The 17,074-nt window shown below is 47.3% G+C and overlaps 1 protein-coding gene across 1 annotated transcript in view; it reads left to right on the top strand.

Annotated features, from left to right (window-relative positions):
• Positions 1-17,074, top strand: part of LOC149358073 (high-affinity choline transporter 1-like) — a 35,269-nt gene that overhangs the window by 11,687 nt on the left and 6,508 nt on the right. Inside the window, exons 5-7 of the mRNA XM_089576722.1 lie at positions 9,933-10,082; positions 11,326-11,455; positions 13,017-13,234. Of these exons, the coding sequence (XP_089432848.1) occupies positions 9,933-10,082; positions 11,326-11,455; positions 13,017-13,234 (498 nt within the window). The remainder of the gene's footprint in view (positions 1-9,932; positions 10,083-11,325; positions 11,456-13,016; positions 13,235-17,074) is intronic.

The following is a 17,074-nucleotide window of genomic DNA, read 5'->3' as shown; positions in this document are numbered from 1 at the left end:
ACCTTCACAGCGAGCGCACATGAGCAAGCGGTAACCAAAACAAAAACAAAAAAGTTTACAAAGATTATTTAAGGGCGGCATCTAAGAATTCGAACTCGGATGAAAAAAGTGAAACAGATGGGGTGCTGACACACCTATTGCCAAGTTTCCTTATGTGAAAAGCCTCCAAACATTCACGCGCCTTCTTATCTGCGCTTTTGCCAAGAATCTTAGTCTGACTGAATCGTGCCTCGCATCCGTCGCAACCCATACTATGCGCTACCAAATGTGCATATTTATCCTTTAAATCTGATAAATTTCGGGCATGTTCCCCCAAGCGCTCGTTGATGCAACGCCCAGTCTGGCCAACATAGGTCTTCCCACACGTTAAGGGGATAGCATAGACCACTCCTGCGGAACACATGATGAATGGAGAGTCGTGCCTTATCTGGCAACCCCGATTTCTTGAGCTGCAAATACGGGGGCACAGCTTTTTCAGCTTGTTGGGGGCGGAAAAAGCGACACTCACCCCATGCCTGTTGGCCACTTTCTTCAAATTGTGAGCAGTTTTGTGCAAGTAAGGCACCACCAACGGCTTCTGTGACCTGCAACGATCCTCTCCGGAGTTTCTTCGTGTTCCTTGCTTAAGTTTCTTTAGAAGGGTCTCGCAGACAGCAGTCAACACTGAGCAGGGGAACCCAGCCGCCGAAAGCCGGCTCACCTGATTCTGGAAGCTAGCCTGCAACCGATGCGGGCACGACTTTTTCAAAGAAGACTCCAAGCAATGCGACGCTATTGCTCTTTTCACCGTCTTTGAGTGCATAGAATCATAAGGCAAAAGATCTTTCTTCGCACGCGGGTAATAGCCCCAGCAAACATGTCTCTCAAGAAAGGTTAGTTTTAGATCTAGAAATTGTAAGACGTTACTGTCAGGAAGTTCATGGGTGAACGTGAGCCCAAGTCTATGTTTGTTAAAAGCATTTAAAACTTCACCTACTGTACAGGGGTAGGTGAAGGAAGTCGGCTTTTTTAAAAGCACTAAAAAATCGTCCACGTACCTAAAAACCTTTAAACCCCCCCCCCCCTCATTACAAACTAAGTCCAAAGACTGGTCAACTTTCGCTAAGAAAATATCGCAAAGAATGGGGGCCACACAGGAACCTATGCAAACACCCTTGCGCTGCAAAAAAGGCAGGTTGTCAAAACTTATAAAAGTAGAACTAAGATAAAACTGCAATAATGCGATAAAGTTGTCAACCGACAAACCTGAAGAATTTTGAAAAGACACGTCACCGTTTGCTTCTATGCGTTCCTTTACTGCCGCCAAGAGCTGGTCTTGAAGCTCTGGAAGCTCTGTGAAAATTGAGTTGAGGGCGACATTTCGCATGCACAGTCGACTCCCTTCAAGATGTACTTGAAGGGACCATGATAACTTGTTCGTCTTATCGGAAGTGCACCATTGGGGGCTATTTGAGCAAGCCAGGTGGTTTCAGATTATTCTTACAAGACAACGATAATTGAATAAGCTGTTCATTTAGAAAGAGAGGCTCGAGGCCGTTTGTTGGCGGAATTGGGTTGTTAAAGAATGAAGAAGTTGAGACCTATTAGATACTTGGGAGAAAGTCTTAGTTGGAATCAATAAAATTACCTAGCAGTGAAAATGTAATTGCAAAGAAAGCATTTATTGCACTGTGCATCGAGTGAGCTGGAGTGAGGCCATAAAACAAGTTTTTAAGATCCCTTTGAAGGCAGCATTAGCTTGTTTTTTTGTGTGTTTTTTTTGCGGTCTCCTTGTCTCTCTACCGCAGCGACCCTTATTTCTATTTTTCGGATTTTGTTTTTTCTCCGACTCGTAGCGCTCCGAAGGCACCCAGTTGGCTAGCCGTTTGGCGCAGGGTCTGAAATCACATGATAGTCGTTTTTTTTAATTTCTCTGTCTCCTACGCCATTCGTAGTGCAGTGTGGCTGTTAGCACTTACACAAGTAGGTGCACCGCGCGTTTTTCCGTTTTTCCATCCGCCTTAGGGGACGCACACACGGCGGCTATATCTACCGATGTCACATCAGTGCGCTATGAAAACACATGTAGCAATACCGCGTTGGTTGAAAAACTTTTTAGGCCATAAGGCAACTAGCGCGTGTGCCCCGCGCCTACCCGCATTTTCTTTCGCCGGTAGCAACGCCCAGCACCTGACACACGCGCGACCCAGATATTCGGCCATGTCAGAACGCGCCGCGCTCTGGCAGAGGGATGGGGCTTTGCCTTTCCCGCGCCTGGAAAGAAGTTTCCCTCACAAAAGCTTCTCCGCAAAGAAGCTTTCTCGCACCTCTGCGCAAATTCGCATAGAAGCTTTCTTGCAGGGAAGCGTTCTTCTATTTCTTCTCGCTCTCTCTCGCTTGCGTCGAGAGAGCCGCGCTGACGCTCCGCGAGTACCGTTAAAGAGTGAGCTCCATCCATGTGCAAAATTGGCTGTGGTTTAGCTCTGGTTAAACACGGAGGATTGCGAAAGCAACATCTGCGCGTAGCCATGTATTGTTGCTTGAGCTACATTGCCCACAGTCTCGCCGTTTAGCTTGCTCTTGCACGACCATACTGCGCATGTGCGAGGAGCAACTGACTTCACTACGCACAGCTGGCGCGCCGGCGGCCCCGGCACGCTAGCTGTGCGCCGCTACTGCGCATCGGAGAGGAGAAAGAGGCAATGGAGAGCGCACGGCAGCGGCGGCGGCCCCTGCAGGCTAGCTATGCGCCGCTACTGCGCATGCGTAACTGGTGAGCACGGCGCGGGCACCTCTGAGTCACCCGCGCAGCGGCGCGCAGCTATGCGCCGTCTGACGTCACTGCTCCTCGCGCATGCGCAGTATGGCTTTTCCTCGGCTCCGCGATATGGCTCGGCGACTAGCGTAGTGTTGCTTTCGCAACAAACGACACCGACGCGGCGAGGCGGTGCGGTGACGACCGCCATCGTTCACTCCATCGCTTAGTGTAGAAACACCATGCCAGCGACGGCGACATACGCGACGTGCACCACGGGTATGTGCTTTCGTTCGATCTCTGCGCGCTCCACAAGGCATTCCAGCTCAGTAAACACTCTCGCTATCTGTCACCTCGATCTGCTTGTATTTATGGAATCTATGCAGGTGAGCATGTACAGTCTTTGTCAAAAGTAACCAGGCTGCATGGTTTGCTTCTAACTCGTACAGTGGAGCCCTTACAGCTTCCCTCAAGCTGAAATGGTCGTTAAAGGTAAGGACTGGGGTCTTCTTACCTTCCAACATCTTTTGGTCTTTAGTAAAGTCACAAGGGCTCCACTATACAAGCTAGAAGCAAACCATGCAGCCTGGTTACTTTTGACAAAGACTGTACGTACACCCGGTCAAATCTTTAACAGTACCGCGCGAGCGTCGACCAAACTGCTTGTCAGTGCCTTATCACGGCGCAGAGCGGCGAAACCGGCGAGAATAACCTCCTGCGCACAATGTTTCGTCCGTCGTAGCTGTCGGCGGCTAGGCTCTTGCCACTAATGCTACACATGCTGAGTGTGCAGACTCTTGGCCGAAGCGAGATAGCTGAGGCACATATAGCGAGATTGTATTTTTTCCAGCATTTATCGCATGATTACGCATAAGTCAGAAAGCGATGAATAAAACGAGCAAAACAGGACAAATGCTGCGTTTTAAGAAAAGAAGACGCCTCGTTGGATATTGATGCACAGTGAGGCACTATTTATTGTGGCACTTTCTACATATTTCATGTGATGGCGTTTGCGTGCGTCCCAGAACACTCTCGTGCGTGTGCGCACTCGTGCGTAGTTAGCAAGGCAGGAAATGTCCATCTGAGCGAACAACCCCAGCCATGCGTCGGGGTAGTGACTCATATAGAACGGGCACGAGGTCCGCGTCAGCTTTAAGCATTTCCCACTCCCAGTTGACGGCTTCCCAGAGTTCGTCGGAAGTCGCATCGTGCAGACTCTTCTTGATAGGTTCCTCTTCATTATCATCATCATCATCATCAGCCTGACTACACCCACTGCAGGGCAAAGGCCTCTCCCATGTCTCTCCAATTAACCCTGTCATTTGTCAGTTGCCGCCACTGTATCCCCGCAAACTTCTTAATCTCATCCGCCCACCTAACTTTCTGCCGTCCCCTGCTACGTTTGCTTTCTCTTGGAATCCACTCCGTTACCCTTAAGGACCAGCGGTTATCTTGCCTTCGCATTACATGCCCTGCCCAAGCCCAATTCTTCCTCTTGATTTCAACTAAGATGTCATTAACCCGCGTTTGTTCCCTCAACCACTCCGCCCGCTTTCGATCTCTTAACGTTACACCTATCATTTTCCTTTCCATAGCTCGCTGCGTTGTTCTTAACTTAAGCTGAACCCTCTTTGTTAGCCTCCACGTTTCTGCCCCATAGGTGAGTATCGGTAGGATACAGCTGTTGTATACTTTTCTCTTCAGGGATATTGGTAAGCTACCATTCATGATCTGAGAGAACCTGCCATATGCGCTCCACCCCATTCTTATTCTTCTAGTTATTTCCCTCTCATGATCCGGATCTGCGGTTGCTACCTGCCCTAAGTAGACATATTCTCTTACTACTTCCAGCACCTCGCTACCAATGGCGAACTGCTGTTCCCTTGCTATGCTGTTGAACATTACTTTGGTTTTCTGCATGTTAATTCTTAGCCCCACCGTTCTGTTCTGCCTGTCTAACTGATTGATCATGCTTTGCAGTTCTTGTCCTGAGTGGCTTAGCAAGGCAATGTCATCAGCGAATCGCGAATTACTCAGGTATTCTCCATTAACTCTTATCCCCAACTGTTCCCATTCCAGTCCCCTGAATACCTCCTGTAAGCAGGCAGGGAAGAACATTGGCGAGATCGTGTCTCCCTGCCTGACACCTTTCCGTATTGGAATTTTATTTCTGACTTTATGGAGAACTATAGTAGCTGTGCAATCGTTATAGATATCTTCCAATATTTTCACATAGCACTCTTGTACACCCTGATTCCGCAATGCCTGCATGACAGCTGAGGTTTCCACTGAGTCAAATGCTTTCTTGTAATCAATGAAGGCTATATATAGGGGTTGGTTATATTCTGCGCATTTCTCTATCACCTGATTGATAGTGTGAATGTGATCTATTGTCAAGTATCCTTTACGAAAGCCTGCCTGATCATTTGGTTGACTAAAGTCCAAGGTTGTCCTGACTCTATTAGCCTCTTCATTATACTCCACACATTCTATATTATGTTGAGGTCGGCTCCTTCCGGCGGTCATGGTAGTGTCATGAAGCCGACTTGCTCTAGGTGACCCTTCACAGGTCGGGAAATGTGGATAGGGGAAAGGCCTTGCTGAAGATAAAAGAAACCGTCCTTGAAAGGGCCATCAAGCCATAAAGCAAGTGGGGAAGTAGCATGTAGTCAATAATTTCAATGACCGGGAATCCGATAGATGGGCCCGAGCCCCTCCTTGGTGACGACTCCCCAGACATTGACACCCCTGCGACCGCTGGAGTTTACGGCCTGGGTGTAGCAAGGTTTATACCTACAAAAGAAAAAAACAGCTAGTTTTAATATCTGAATGTAATACCGCATTCTCGGTGCAATTTTAAAATCACGCGCAAAACGTGCACTCCATACCTTGAGCAAGTTGGTAGATAGACTTTGCTTTTGGGTCCCATCGGGTGCAGAATGCCGACTCGCCGGTGAATGCTACTTGACTCCAGTCGTCCACTGTCCCCTGCAGATGCTCGTGCGCAAACCGTAGCCTTTCCGCCTTGCTGGCAGCCGAAAGCAATGGCTTTTGGGCCGCACATCTGTTCGTGAGGCGTGCTTCGCGTAGCCTTTTTCGCACAAGCTTGTCACTGGTGTTCAAGCCGACAATGTTCTTCACCTGGCCCGCAGTCATGTCCGCAGCAGCTACAGCAACAATGGCCATATCTTGCTCTGGTGTTGTCTTGCGGTTCAAACATCTCAGTGCGTCTCCAATGCGGCCTTCATCATGGAAGGCTTGAATAATCCTATCAACTGTTGCCTGTCTTACGCCAACTTCCCGTGCTATCTCCCTTTAAGATTTTTCCGCTGTCGCCAGTGCTACAATACGCAGCCATGTTTCCTCCGGGATGCGTGGGGGCATTCTTCTTGCTCCTAGGCAGCTAGTGGAGAAACTCCGACGAGCTGACGGCAATTTTTACACAACCACAGCTGCGCTGTCAAGAGTCGTGTCGTCGCAGGGAACTTTTCGGCTGCGTGAAAGCTAGCGACACGACTAAAACTTTATCAAAGATTTTTCCATCCTGCCGTTCACTGCTTTTTCTTCCCTATGACGCCGCTGTCCTTAGCCAGGGGAGAAGAAGACACGGGCGGGGTTGGTCGCGATAGTGGGAAGAGCCTAGCAGACGACGGCCGCTGTGTGGGCAAACTTGCGCACACACGGTTACTCTCGCTGGCTTCGCCTCTCGGTGCCGTGATAAGGTGCTGACAAGCAGTTTGGTCTACGCTAGCGCGGTACTGTTATAGAATTGGCCGGGTGTACGCTGCGAGTGATTCTACACCGACACGCGTTTCGCCCTGTAGTTCGCCCGCCCGTAAGCAGCTCCAAATGTTGTCAGCCCTCCTTTACCGATCAGCCGATTCTCCCGCTTCTAATTTTGTGGATCTATCTCACAGCCAGGAGAAAGTGAATATGTTCTTAATGACTGTGGTGCGGTGGCAGCAGCTAGGATCAAGCCGGACCGCTTGCTAAGGCGAAGACAGATCAAAGAGGAGGATCAGTGTGTCAAACCGGAAAAGGCCGGCGAAGACCTGATTCTTCAATTGCGAGGGGACTCCCGGACGACGACCGAAAGTTTTTCGGCAGAGAAAATCGAGCGACGAGGTGGACGACGCAAGTGACACGGCCAAAGCACTTCGCGCGAAATTTCGTGTGCATGGAGCTCAGCCTTAGCGGAGCCGCCGCGGTTCGTGGTGGTTGCGAAAGCTCAAATCAACCGAGGGATACGCGAATCGGTTCGTCTTTAGCGGATTCTTTTTTCTCGTTGTGTCTATGGAAAGCCACACAGATGTTTACGCATGTACGCCTCCTCCGAGAATTCATCTTAGCGGGAGTCTAGTGTGTTTAGATTCATTTTAGAGCGCAGCTCTTAGACGCCTGTTTCTGCGTTTCGCGGCGTCGCCGTTGTCCGTTGTAACCAGCAGTGGCCCTTTAAGCTGCGAAAGCAATGGAGCGGGAGCTTGGAAAGGAGAAAGTAAAAGCGCAACATCCTCCCCTCCTTAGCAACCGGCGCGCCAGTGGGGGGCGCAGCTGCGCATAGCAACCGTGACGTCGCACAGTAGCGGTAGAACAAGCGCCCGTGTGTCGGCGGTGGCAGCTAACCTGCCGCTCCTTCGCCAGACGTCTCGTTGCAATCGAGTAAGTGAGACGCACGGCTCCGAAGCGGCCCAGTAATTCCGCGCCAAGCGGTTCGGGGAAGCGGCAGTGGGTTGTCCACAAGTTTTTCGCCAAGCACACTTTTGAATTTCCAAAGGGTCATCGGTATTTTTTTAGGAAAGGAAATGAGCAGTATCTGTCTCCCACAGTTGCGAAACCAATAGAGCGGGGGCTTGGAAAGCAGAGGGTAAAATGTGTAAATTGGTTTTTGAGGAAAGGAAATGCGCAGTATCTGTCTCACACATCTCGGTGGACACGAACCAGAGAGAAGGCGCATAACTGCCCTCTTGGAACAGTGGATACCTCAATCGTGCTTTAAGCTACGTGGCGGCAGTGACACATGTGCGCTGCATGCTTTGGCATTGACTTCGTTATGCCAGAAACGCTGCCACGTGCCAGGGCGGCAGAGTGGGTGGGGACTTTATAGTAGATATAAAGACAAGCGGCAATTTCTTCCCACTTATGCGGGAGAACCTCCCGTTCCTCTCGCTCGTAATGGCTCCCACAGCTGTGACAACCTCGCGAAATACTTGCGCAGACCTCGTCTTTGAGAACCATGCATAAGTGCAGCAAGTCGAGCATATATCCATCTATTTCTCCGACCGCGAAGCTTCCTTCAGGACAATCAAGAACTGTTCGTGGAGTGTTTCTTGAAGGAATATGTGTGAAAAATAACAAGTTGTCTGTAAATTGTACATACATGTCTTGCGCGAATTTTTTGCCTTAATCTATCGAAAAGCTGAAACAGCTGATGAACTGCGCTCAAATTTCGCATTAGGAAGTAACGTAATCGTCGGCAATTTTTTTTCTTTACTGTTGTTTCGTTGCATCAGTTTCTGTCGCTGTTTTTGCTTCTCAGTCCTTTAAGAATTCGCTTCACACATCGTCTCAAACAGATTTTCAGGACACCTTTAAAGTAGTATATTAAATTTTACAATTGCATGAAAGATTTTTTTTAATTGTTCTACGACCCTTTCAGGGCATGGTGGTGTTTGTCCGGCAGCAATATGCGCCTTTATTTATAATAAACTTCCCTTTACAGAATTTACGCCCGCGGCGGCCGACTTTCGATGAAGGCGAAATTCTAGAGGCCCGTGTACTGTGCGATGTCAGTGCACGTTAAAGAACCCCAGGTGGTCTAAATTTCCGGAGCCCTTCACTACGGCGTCCCTCATAGCCTGAGTAGCTTCGGGACGTTAAACCCCAATAAACCAACAAACCAACCATTTACAGAATCCCTTCCCTCTCCCACTCGATTCAAATTCTTGACGTCTACAGCTAAAAGGTCACCGTGATCACCTTTCTGAAGTGAATGGTGGCGTAGTCGAGCCTCTGGGATCCACGCAAAAAACAATTGTGGTCGCTTCGTTGGGTTGGGACATGGCTCTCTCTTCTGCTGTGCTGACGAACCGCAGTTTACGTGCAAAATCGACCGGTGGGGGGTGATGTCCGCATTTCGTTTTTGGACCTTTTCAAGCATTACCGTCTTTCTCGTCAGAATTGGTTTGGTTGGTTGGTTTATGGGGTTTAACGTCCCAAAGCGACTAAGGCTATGAGAGACGCCGTAGTGGAGGGCTCCGGAAATTTCGACCACCTGGGGTTCTTTAACGTGCACTGACATCGCACAGTACACGGGCCTCTAGAATTTCTCCTCCAAAGAAATTCTAGCCGCCGCGGCCGGGATCGAACCCGCGTCTTTTGGGTCAGCAGCCGAGCACCATAACCGCTGAGCCACCGCGGCGGCTCTCGTCAGAATTCGGTAATCCACCAATGTAGACCAACTTCAATTTACCCTCTGTGTCAGTTTAAGGAAGTTGCCTCTTTCAAGAGATCACATGCTGCTTCCATAATTTCCGATTGATTCTTTCATTCTAGTTTCCAATTTAAGGCTCGCCCCAGCTAACACACAGCGGGCGCGCAGTGCTTCGAGAACTCGCCGTGAAAGGGGACGCGGTGGTGTTGTGGTATATTATGGCAATAGAAAAAAGGAAAGGAAGGGTCGCACCGTAGCTGCCGAGCTCAATGCTGGCACCTGCACATCAGCCCGCAAGTGGGGAGGGTCGAGAAGTAAGCGGTGAGTGGGGAGGAATATAGAGAAGCGGATAGAGGGGAGCGCGCAGAGTGGGAGCAATATATATATATATATATATATATATATATATATATATATATATATATATATATATACTGCGTACAACGTCTTCAACTGCACGCTTTCAGTTTGTAGACCGGTGTTTCTACTGAAGATGTACACACTAAATGAGTCCTATTTAATTGCTTTACTGGCGCTGGTTGGTCGCCACGGCGAACTGTACTGAAATCAACAGCAGAGAGTAAATTATAGATCATCTTTTGTGGGTTCAGCTGAGCTAGTTATCGGTTCGACATTTCAAGCCATTTAGCTAGCGCAAAAAAAAAAACAGGAAACAAAGGAACGTGCACACGACGAACCGTAGACTAAGACTAGTAACTGTTCGAATAGAAATTAGCTGGAAGTTTCGTAATGAAATGGTCGTCGCAGTGGGCCTGCGTTCCCTTCTGCCTGGGGAACAAGGCGGTGGGCCTGGCTCCGTACCCTGACAACGAGTGGAGGGGCGAGATACACGTGACAGACATCGGACAGATCATCGACGAATTCGCCACTACGGTGCTTGGAGGCATTCCGTGGCAGGTACGGGGTCTCCTTTTCTTCTCTGTAACGTCCTATGTGCCGATCGCTCGCTGCTATATTTATTTACCAACTATTAACCAACGTAGATTTTAAACCTTGGTAGCTAAAATATGTCATATGTCCGGACTGCATACCGAACATTACGGTACACAAATATTAGAGTGCCATGAGTCAAAGTAGTTCGAAGTTAGAGAAACAGAGACATGCCCCTTCACACACGCTCGTATATGTTCGTGCTGGTTTAGCATAACATTGCATCCTATCTTGTCTGTTTGCGGGTCACAGGAAGTGCAAGAAGGAAAGCGTGCGCGTTTAATATAAAAGGTTGGAATGTGCATCTGTAGCTTTGGCGTGCTGAATCTGATTGCACGTGCGAACTAAGGAGAAAGAAGGATAAACTGCGGTGCTAGCCTCATCTGGCAGAGGGGGGGAGAGGGTGCAAAGAAGGTAAGGTGGGTTTGATCAAAACGAAGAAATGTGTGGGTCGATTTTGATCCGTGGTTACTAAAGCGCGAGAGGCGCCGTGCAATTGTTGCTCGCAGTTTCTAAAGGAAACCATATCTGGCGCGTAAGGTCTGACTTGTGTACGTGTGTCCGTCAATCGTTCTCGAGTATAAGGTTGGAAATTCTTGTACTGTTTGCTTTTCTTTGGACATAACTGCAGTTTTTTATAACATAGCTACATGTATTCTTGGGAGATTCTTCCAATGGCGTGTATGCTTGTTACTAAGCCACTACTGTTTTGTTTTTGTACCGAATGGGAATGACAGTATGTTGAATAATAAAAAAAATTAAAAAGCGGGTTCTTCTTCAGTCACTTCTGTCGGCGCGAACATGGAAATCAGGAGCACTATGCGAGCCGCCGCCCTTCTCGAGTGCAGCATTGTACCATCGGGGGTAAAAGTAGCAAACCCAACGTCTCCAACAGCTCCAACGTCTTGCGATACACTTCGCCTTGCAAGCATCATGCTGCCCCCTGCTACGCTAAGTGAAAACAGTGCCATCAATAAATCGTCGAGAGCTCAGGAAAACACAGCCCAACAAAAAAGGCTTCCCGGTACAGAAACCGCAGTAGTGGTTTCTGTGCTTTAACCCTCCATCTGTTTAAACGTACGCTTTTATGGTTGGTTCTGCAGCGATTTGTGGTAGCGGTTAGTTGAATTTTGTGCGTACAAGGCTCGTATTACGTAGATGCAGTGTGCGCAGTGTTCGCCATGCGACAGTGTGGCCGCCCCTTGCGTAGGTGTACTTCCAGCGGACCCTGGCGTGCACCAGCGTGTTCGACGCGAAGGTGATGTCGTACGTGGCCGCGATCGGCTGCATTTTTCTCGCCGTGCCGCCTGTGATCATGGCCGCGGCAGCCAAGACCACCAGTGAGTAAAGGTCGTCGCGATCTATACGACTCTGCCTTACTGTCCATCCTGCAAAACAGAAGGGATGTGATAAAGCGCAATTTAGTGGGGAAAAAATTCGTTCAGACCCACTTTTACAGCGGAACTAGTGCGAGGTTAAAGCGATGCAATTGCGGTCTTTGCCCTACTTGCCACCATTACACGCGCTGAGGGAAGCAACGGGCGTGACAGTTCGCGACAGGGACGCACAGTTGCAAGACAACGTTGCTGTCTTGCCCATATTTCAGCGCCATAATTTCTGATCACCATCTAAATAGCTGCAGCCATCTAGATATATGTTGTAACCGTGGCACGAAATTCATTCTAACCCTAAATGCGATCGCTGAGTAAATTTAGAGCGCGTTCGGCAGACGCGTCTTCAGTTTTCGTTCGGCGCTTAGCGCTCACGAATCGGTAAAGCGATTCGTTCCCTTCTTGGCTATCTTCCACTCCTGAATATATGTGCCAGCACCTAGGACTGAGAGTTATACTTCTTTTGTTTCCGATCATGGTGTAATCCCGGGAGGTAGAGCTGGGAGGACAGAGCAAGAATCGCACAGGCGCCATAACACTGAAAGAAACGAGCACAATTAAGGATTTGGGAGCGGGGTGTAGCGGAGGAGACTTGCAGGGCGGAACTGAGGCTTCTGCTTGACGTCGTTCCGCCAGCTGCGCCAGTGCTGTATTTGGATACCTGCAAACCGGGTTAGCGCGACGTAATCGGCGCTAAAGAGGGGTTCACAGGTCGCTCAAACTTCTTTGCCAGGAATGCCTAGAAGAGCGCTAATTAGCGTCCCATAGCAGATTCGATAGTAGCGCTAAAGCAGTGACAGCCTAAACAAGGACGGAAGAAGACAGGAAATACAAGACGGTGAAACAGGAAAAAAAAATTCTCTGCAACTGCTTAGAAGAATAAAAGAAGTTATAGTCATTTGCTTCGCGCTTGTGACGTATAACTCCTCCGCCAATTTTGTTGCTTATTTTAACGCGAGAGCATTCTCCCGCTGTGCAAAAAATCTGGCGTCGTCGGCGCTGTGAGCGAAAAATCCCAAGAGAACCAACCTAGGTAGGCCACCTAGGTCACGTAACCTTCTGGCGCCATCACAACCAGCCCACCGGGCTGTGAGCAAGCTGTGTGCCGTGGCAGGTGGCAGTTTAGTCAATGATGGGTCGCGAGAGGTTGCCCGGGAAGAGCAACCTGGGTCCAACGAGCCCCACCGGGGGCGGCACCTGCCATAGCTGGGCAGCAGCGCGTCGCTTAACCGCTGCGCCATTGCATCAAGAATGGTATGAGGACTCCAAAGGGATCTATGAGTGTAAAGTTGAGAATGACCAATTCCGCATACATGGGCTTTAACACGTCAAAGCTTTTGCGTCGTACCCTTAAGGATCCCCTCCATTTTTTTTCTCGCTTGTCCTCGTATATAGTGACCAAGGTTCGAGCAGAGTGGCTTTTATGCTCGGTACTTTACGTTTGTCAATCATCCTTTTTTCTCATCCGCTTCGCTGCTTCTCTAGATTTCGTGAACTTGGCCTCGTGCAGATTTCACTGCGTTAGGCTACCCGGGTTCCCATCGACTAGCCGATCACGAGATCAGTGCCACCCTGCCCTTCACCATGCGCTACCTGACGCCGTCTTTCATCTCAGTCCTGGGACTGGGAGCCATCACGTCGGCCGTCATGTCGTCCGCCGACTCGTCAGTGCTCAGCGCCTCGTCGCTCATTACCAATAATATATACTACTCAATACTCAGACCGCGGGTGAGTCAGCGAATCTCCACGCACCTTGAGTATACTTTTGTTTTTGAAAAACTCCGTAAAATTAAGCGTAGGTGCTAGCTAGATCGAAAAAGTAACACGCTGTGCTGGTTTTCCTTCCCGCGTGCTTCTTTTATGTGTCCCGTTCTTTGCGCAGTTTTTATGTTAAAGAATGCCGTACCAATAACCCCACATCCCACTCGCCGATGAAAAAGGTGCTCGTGAAGTATTATTGCGTCACTCTACCCGTAGAACCGGCGAGTAAATGTCCTTAAACGTAAGAAAAAGGAAACATATACCAGCTGCTTTCTGCGAGCTGTGTGCCATCGTTCAAAACTAATTGAAAGGATATTGAGGACAAACAGAACATGTTTTTGTATTACATAGGGCACCACGTTATAATCATGAAGAGAATACTAAGCTAGAAAAACAAAAAAATAAATCGAATTGAATGTGTCGGCATCACAGGCCAATTTCGCAGATACAATGCGCGGGTCGCTACATTTTCACCGATGATCTCCGAGGCTGCGCTACAACGCCATTCGGTTCGAAACGGCCGTAAGCCATCCTTTTCAGTAAGGACGTCACGAATTTGAATCGACTGGCGGACATATTTTTAAATCCAATTTTCAGGATGATATGTGTATTTGCCTGCTGGACAAACGTCAACGTACAAAAAGAGCCAGGGAGAGAATTTTTACTGAGGAGAATGATTGGATGGAACTGTCCTTGGTGTCCCTTTAAAAGATTTTGGCTTCTGCACCACCTGAGATTTGAAGTTGAAAATCTTGAGTGGATCGAATAAGAAATCGAATAAGCGTACCTCCATAAGGTTAAAAAGTTTCTTTTTTTAAACAGGCGATGGATTTTTAAATAGAACCACGCGCGGGCTACGAACCACGCAGCAGTAGAGAGTTCCGGAGTAATTTAGACTACCATGTTGCACAGCTTGCACTGATTCAGTACACGCGTGTGCTTATGCGTATAGCTCCACCAGAATGCGGGCGCCGTGTCCGGTAGAAAAACCTTCACACTCGTGCTTAGCCCTACAGTGCCATGCACCACCAACAACCGTTCTTTTGTTTTGCGTGTCGTTCATGGCCGAAAAGTGAAAGTGACCGTGCAGGAATCGGCCCGAGGCTTGGTCTGAAATGCGCGCACACGTTCAGCTAAGCAGCGCTTGCTTTATAGCAAGTACTGCCGCTTGCTTCACTCCGTCTAATGGGCTCATCCTTCGCCTCAAGTTAACTGTTCATTGATAACGTAAAATGAGTACTGGAAACTGGAACGAAAATTATTAGTGGAATTATTGTAACTGCCGAAAGAAATCCCTCAGTGAAACACTGTGCTGGGAAATCTTGAGCTAAAACAAGATGCACGATGACAACAGCCTTGAAAGAGCAATTGAATACAACACTACTGCAAGGGGAATATAGCGCGTAGTAAAATGTATTATAAAATTTCAGCAGTGGATCGTTAATAAGCAAAGATTCCACCAAACTAAGGACAATTATACCAGCGAACTAATGACGATTCAAATGGAAGCCACCGTGGTGGCTCAGTGGTTGTGGTGCTCGGCTACTGACCGGAAAGACGCGGGTTCAATCCCGGCCGCAGCATTCAGTCAAGAGAGCTTTTATTATGCACAAGTAAAAAGGGGGCGGGAGAAAAAAGCTGCTTAGTTTACTGCTTGACGAGGCTCCAGCCACCCGTACAGCAGTCACTTGTACAGCGCAGGCAGATTCTTGTAAATAGGTAAGCAGTCGCTTGGTAAAACCTTCAGATCGCAATGATATTAAAAATGAGATTAATCAAATAATAAAACAAACCAGGTTTGCAAAATGATTGCGAAAGCATCAACAGTACAGTTCATAGGAACATTTCAAAAGCACTTTTGTATGGCATTGTTAGGATGTCTATTTGTTTAATATCGAAGCAGTTTAATGCGCATGCCAGTGTGTGTTTTGTTCTTTCTTTTGCGTTGATTGTACGCGAGAAGGGAATAAACCGTAGTGACTGATACCTAAACGAATATATGTTCGTAGTTTTCATCAGATTTGCCAAATTTACGAAAGTCAGATTTTCCTTCTACTGCACTCTTGTAAATTCTTAAAAGGTTGTATTCGTACACGTCTTTCACTTCGAGTATCTTGTGTTTTAGGAAAAGCGGCCCTGTATGCTCCAGGAATATAGTGTTTTCAACAATGCGGATAGCCCTCTTTTGGTTAAAAGTTAGTTTACTTAAGTCCAATTAGGTCCAATGCTCAGTACCCTAATTGCGAGTTGAAGGGTGCAATTTATAGGAACTTTCGCATGATTTGTACGAGGTCGTTGCGATTTCTGTGAAACAGTCCTAGAATCTTGCTTAATTTGTTCGGTAAATAACTAATATGTTCCCAAGGCATGTGTTCGAAAATAATGCGCGGAGAATTTTCACATATTATTGTAATCCAAATGTGTACGGGCCGAGAGTGATGTCAGAGGGTATTACGAGGAAGGTTGCGGATGTACGAAATAGAAGACATTTGATTTTAGATTAATTAAGCGTCAAAGTGTATTTTCGGCACCATTCTTCCAGTCTGTGACAAAATAAGTTTGCATCCATTTTTACTTTTTCCAAGTCTTCCCTTGCAATAAATACTGTGCAGTCGTGCGCATAAATTACAAATTTACAGTCTCTGTAGATTTCTGCAATATCATTTATGTAAAAAAAAGTTAAATAATGGGTCCTAAAATGTTCCCTTGTGCAACATGTGATTAAATTTCATTTAGGAGTGATTTCTTTTGATTTATCTCAACATACTGACGCCGACCATGTAGATAGGGCCGAATCAGGTGCTTTGTAATATACCACGAGAACTATACTGCTCCAATTTTTTAACAGTATTGAGTAATTAGCACAGTCAGATACCTTGTTGAAATATATATACGTTTCGTTTATGGGGTTTAACGTTCCAAAGCGACTAAGGCTATCAGAGACGCCGTAGTGGAGGGCTCCGGAAATTTCGACCACCTGGGGTTCTTTAACGTGCACTGACATCGCACAGTACACGGGCCTCTAGAATTTCTCCTCCAAAGAAATTCAACCGCCGCGGCCGGGATCGAACCCGTGATATATATATATATATATATATTCCTGTAGTCAACTTTGTTCTCGAAATTGCCTGGTATCGTCTCCTTTTTATTAAAATTGATTGTTCGGTTAAGCGATATTTTCGGAAACCAAACTGGTAATCAATTATTAGGTTGTGTTTTCTTGAGGAACTTTCAGTTCGAGTGTTAAGAATCTATTCAAGTCCCTTTGAAAAGACGAGAAGAGTGGGCACTGGTCTATACTTGTTTAAGTAACTCCTTTCCCCTCCTTTGTGCACAACAGTGAGCAGGGCAACTAGCATATTAGTGGGAAAAACGCCTTTCGATAGGATAAAATTAAACATATGTGTTAATGCAGGTGCAATAATATAAATAACGGATTTCATGGATCTTATCTTCATACCCTCTGAATCACGTTTTTGGCTGTTTTTAAGCGTTTGGGAAAAAATATTACCTCTGACTCAATTGTTGAAGAAACAGGCTTTGCGGTAATGTTTCCACAGAAGACGAGGCCTCCGGACATTAAGTAGCTTTTCCGACATGTCTATCAAAAATTTATTGAAGCTATCTGCAAGTTCTGTTCCAAAGCTCATAATTACGCTTTCCTGCTTATTTCTGTTTATTACCCTATTGAGATTCTTCCGAACAATGTCACTGTTTTTTAGGCAGTGACTATCAAATAAGCGCGCATAGTAATCATGCTTAGATTTTTAATAGCGTTAGTTTATTTCGAAATGACTTAAACTCTCT

The sequence above is a fragment of the Amblyomma mixtum genome, chromosome 3 (genome assembly GCF_055824585.1).
Source record: "Amblyomma mixtum isolate Tamu chromosome 3, ASM5582458v1, whole genome shotgun sequence".
In the NCBI taxonomy this organism is placed as follows: domain Eukaryota; kingdom Metazoa; phylum Arthropoda; class Arachnida; order Ixodida; family Ixodidae; genus Amblyomma; species Amblyomma mixtum.
The sequence above is the reverse complement of the archived record's forward strand: the minus strand, read 5'-3'. Positions and strand labels throughout refer to the sequence as shown.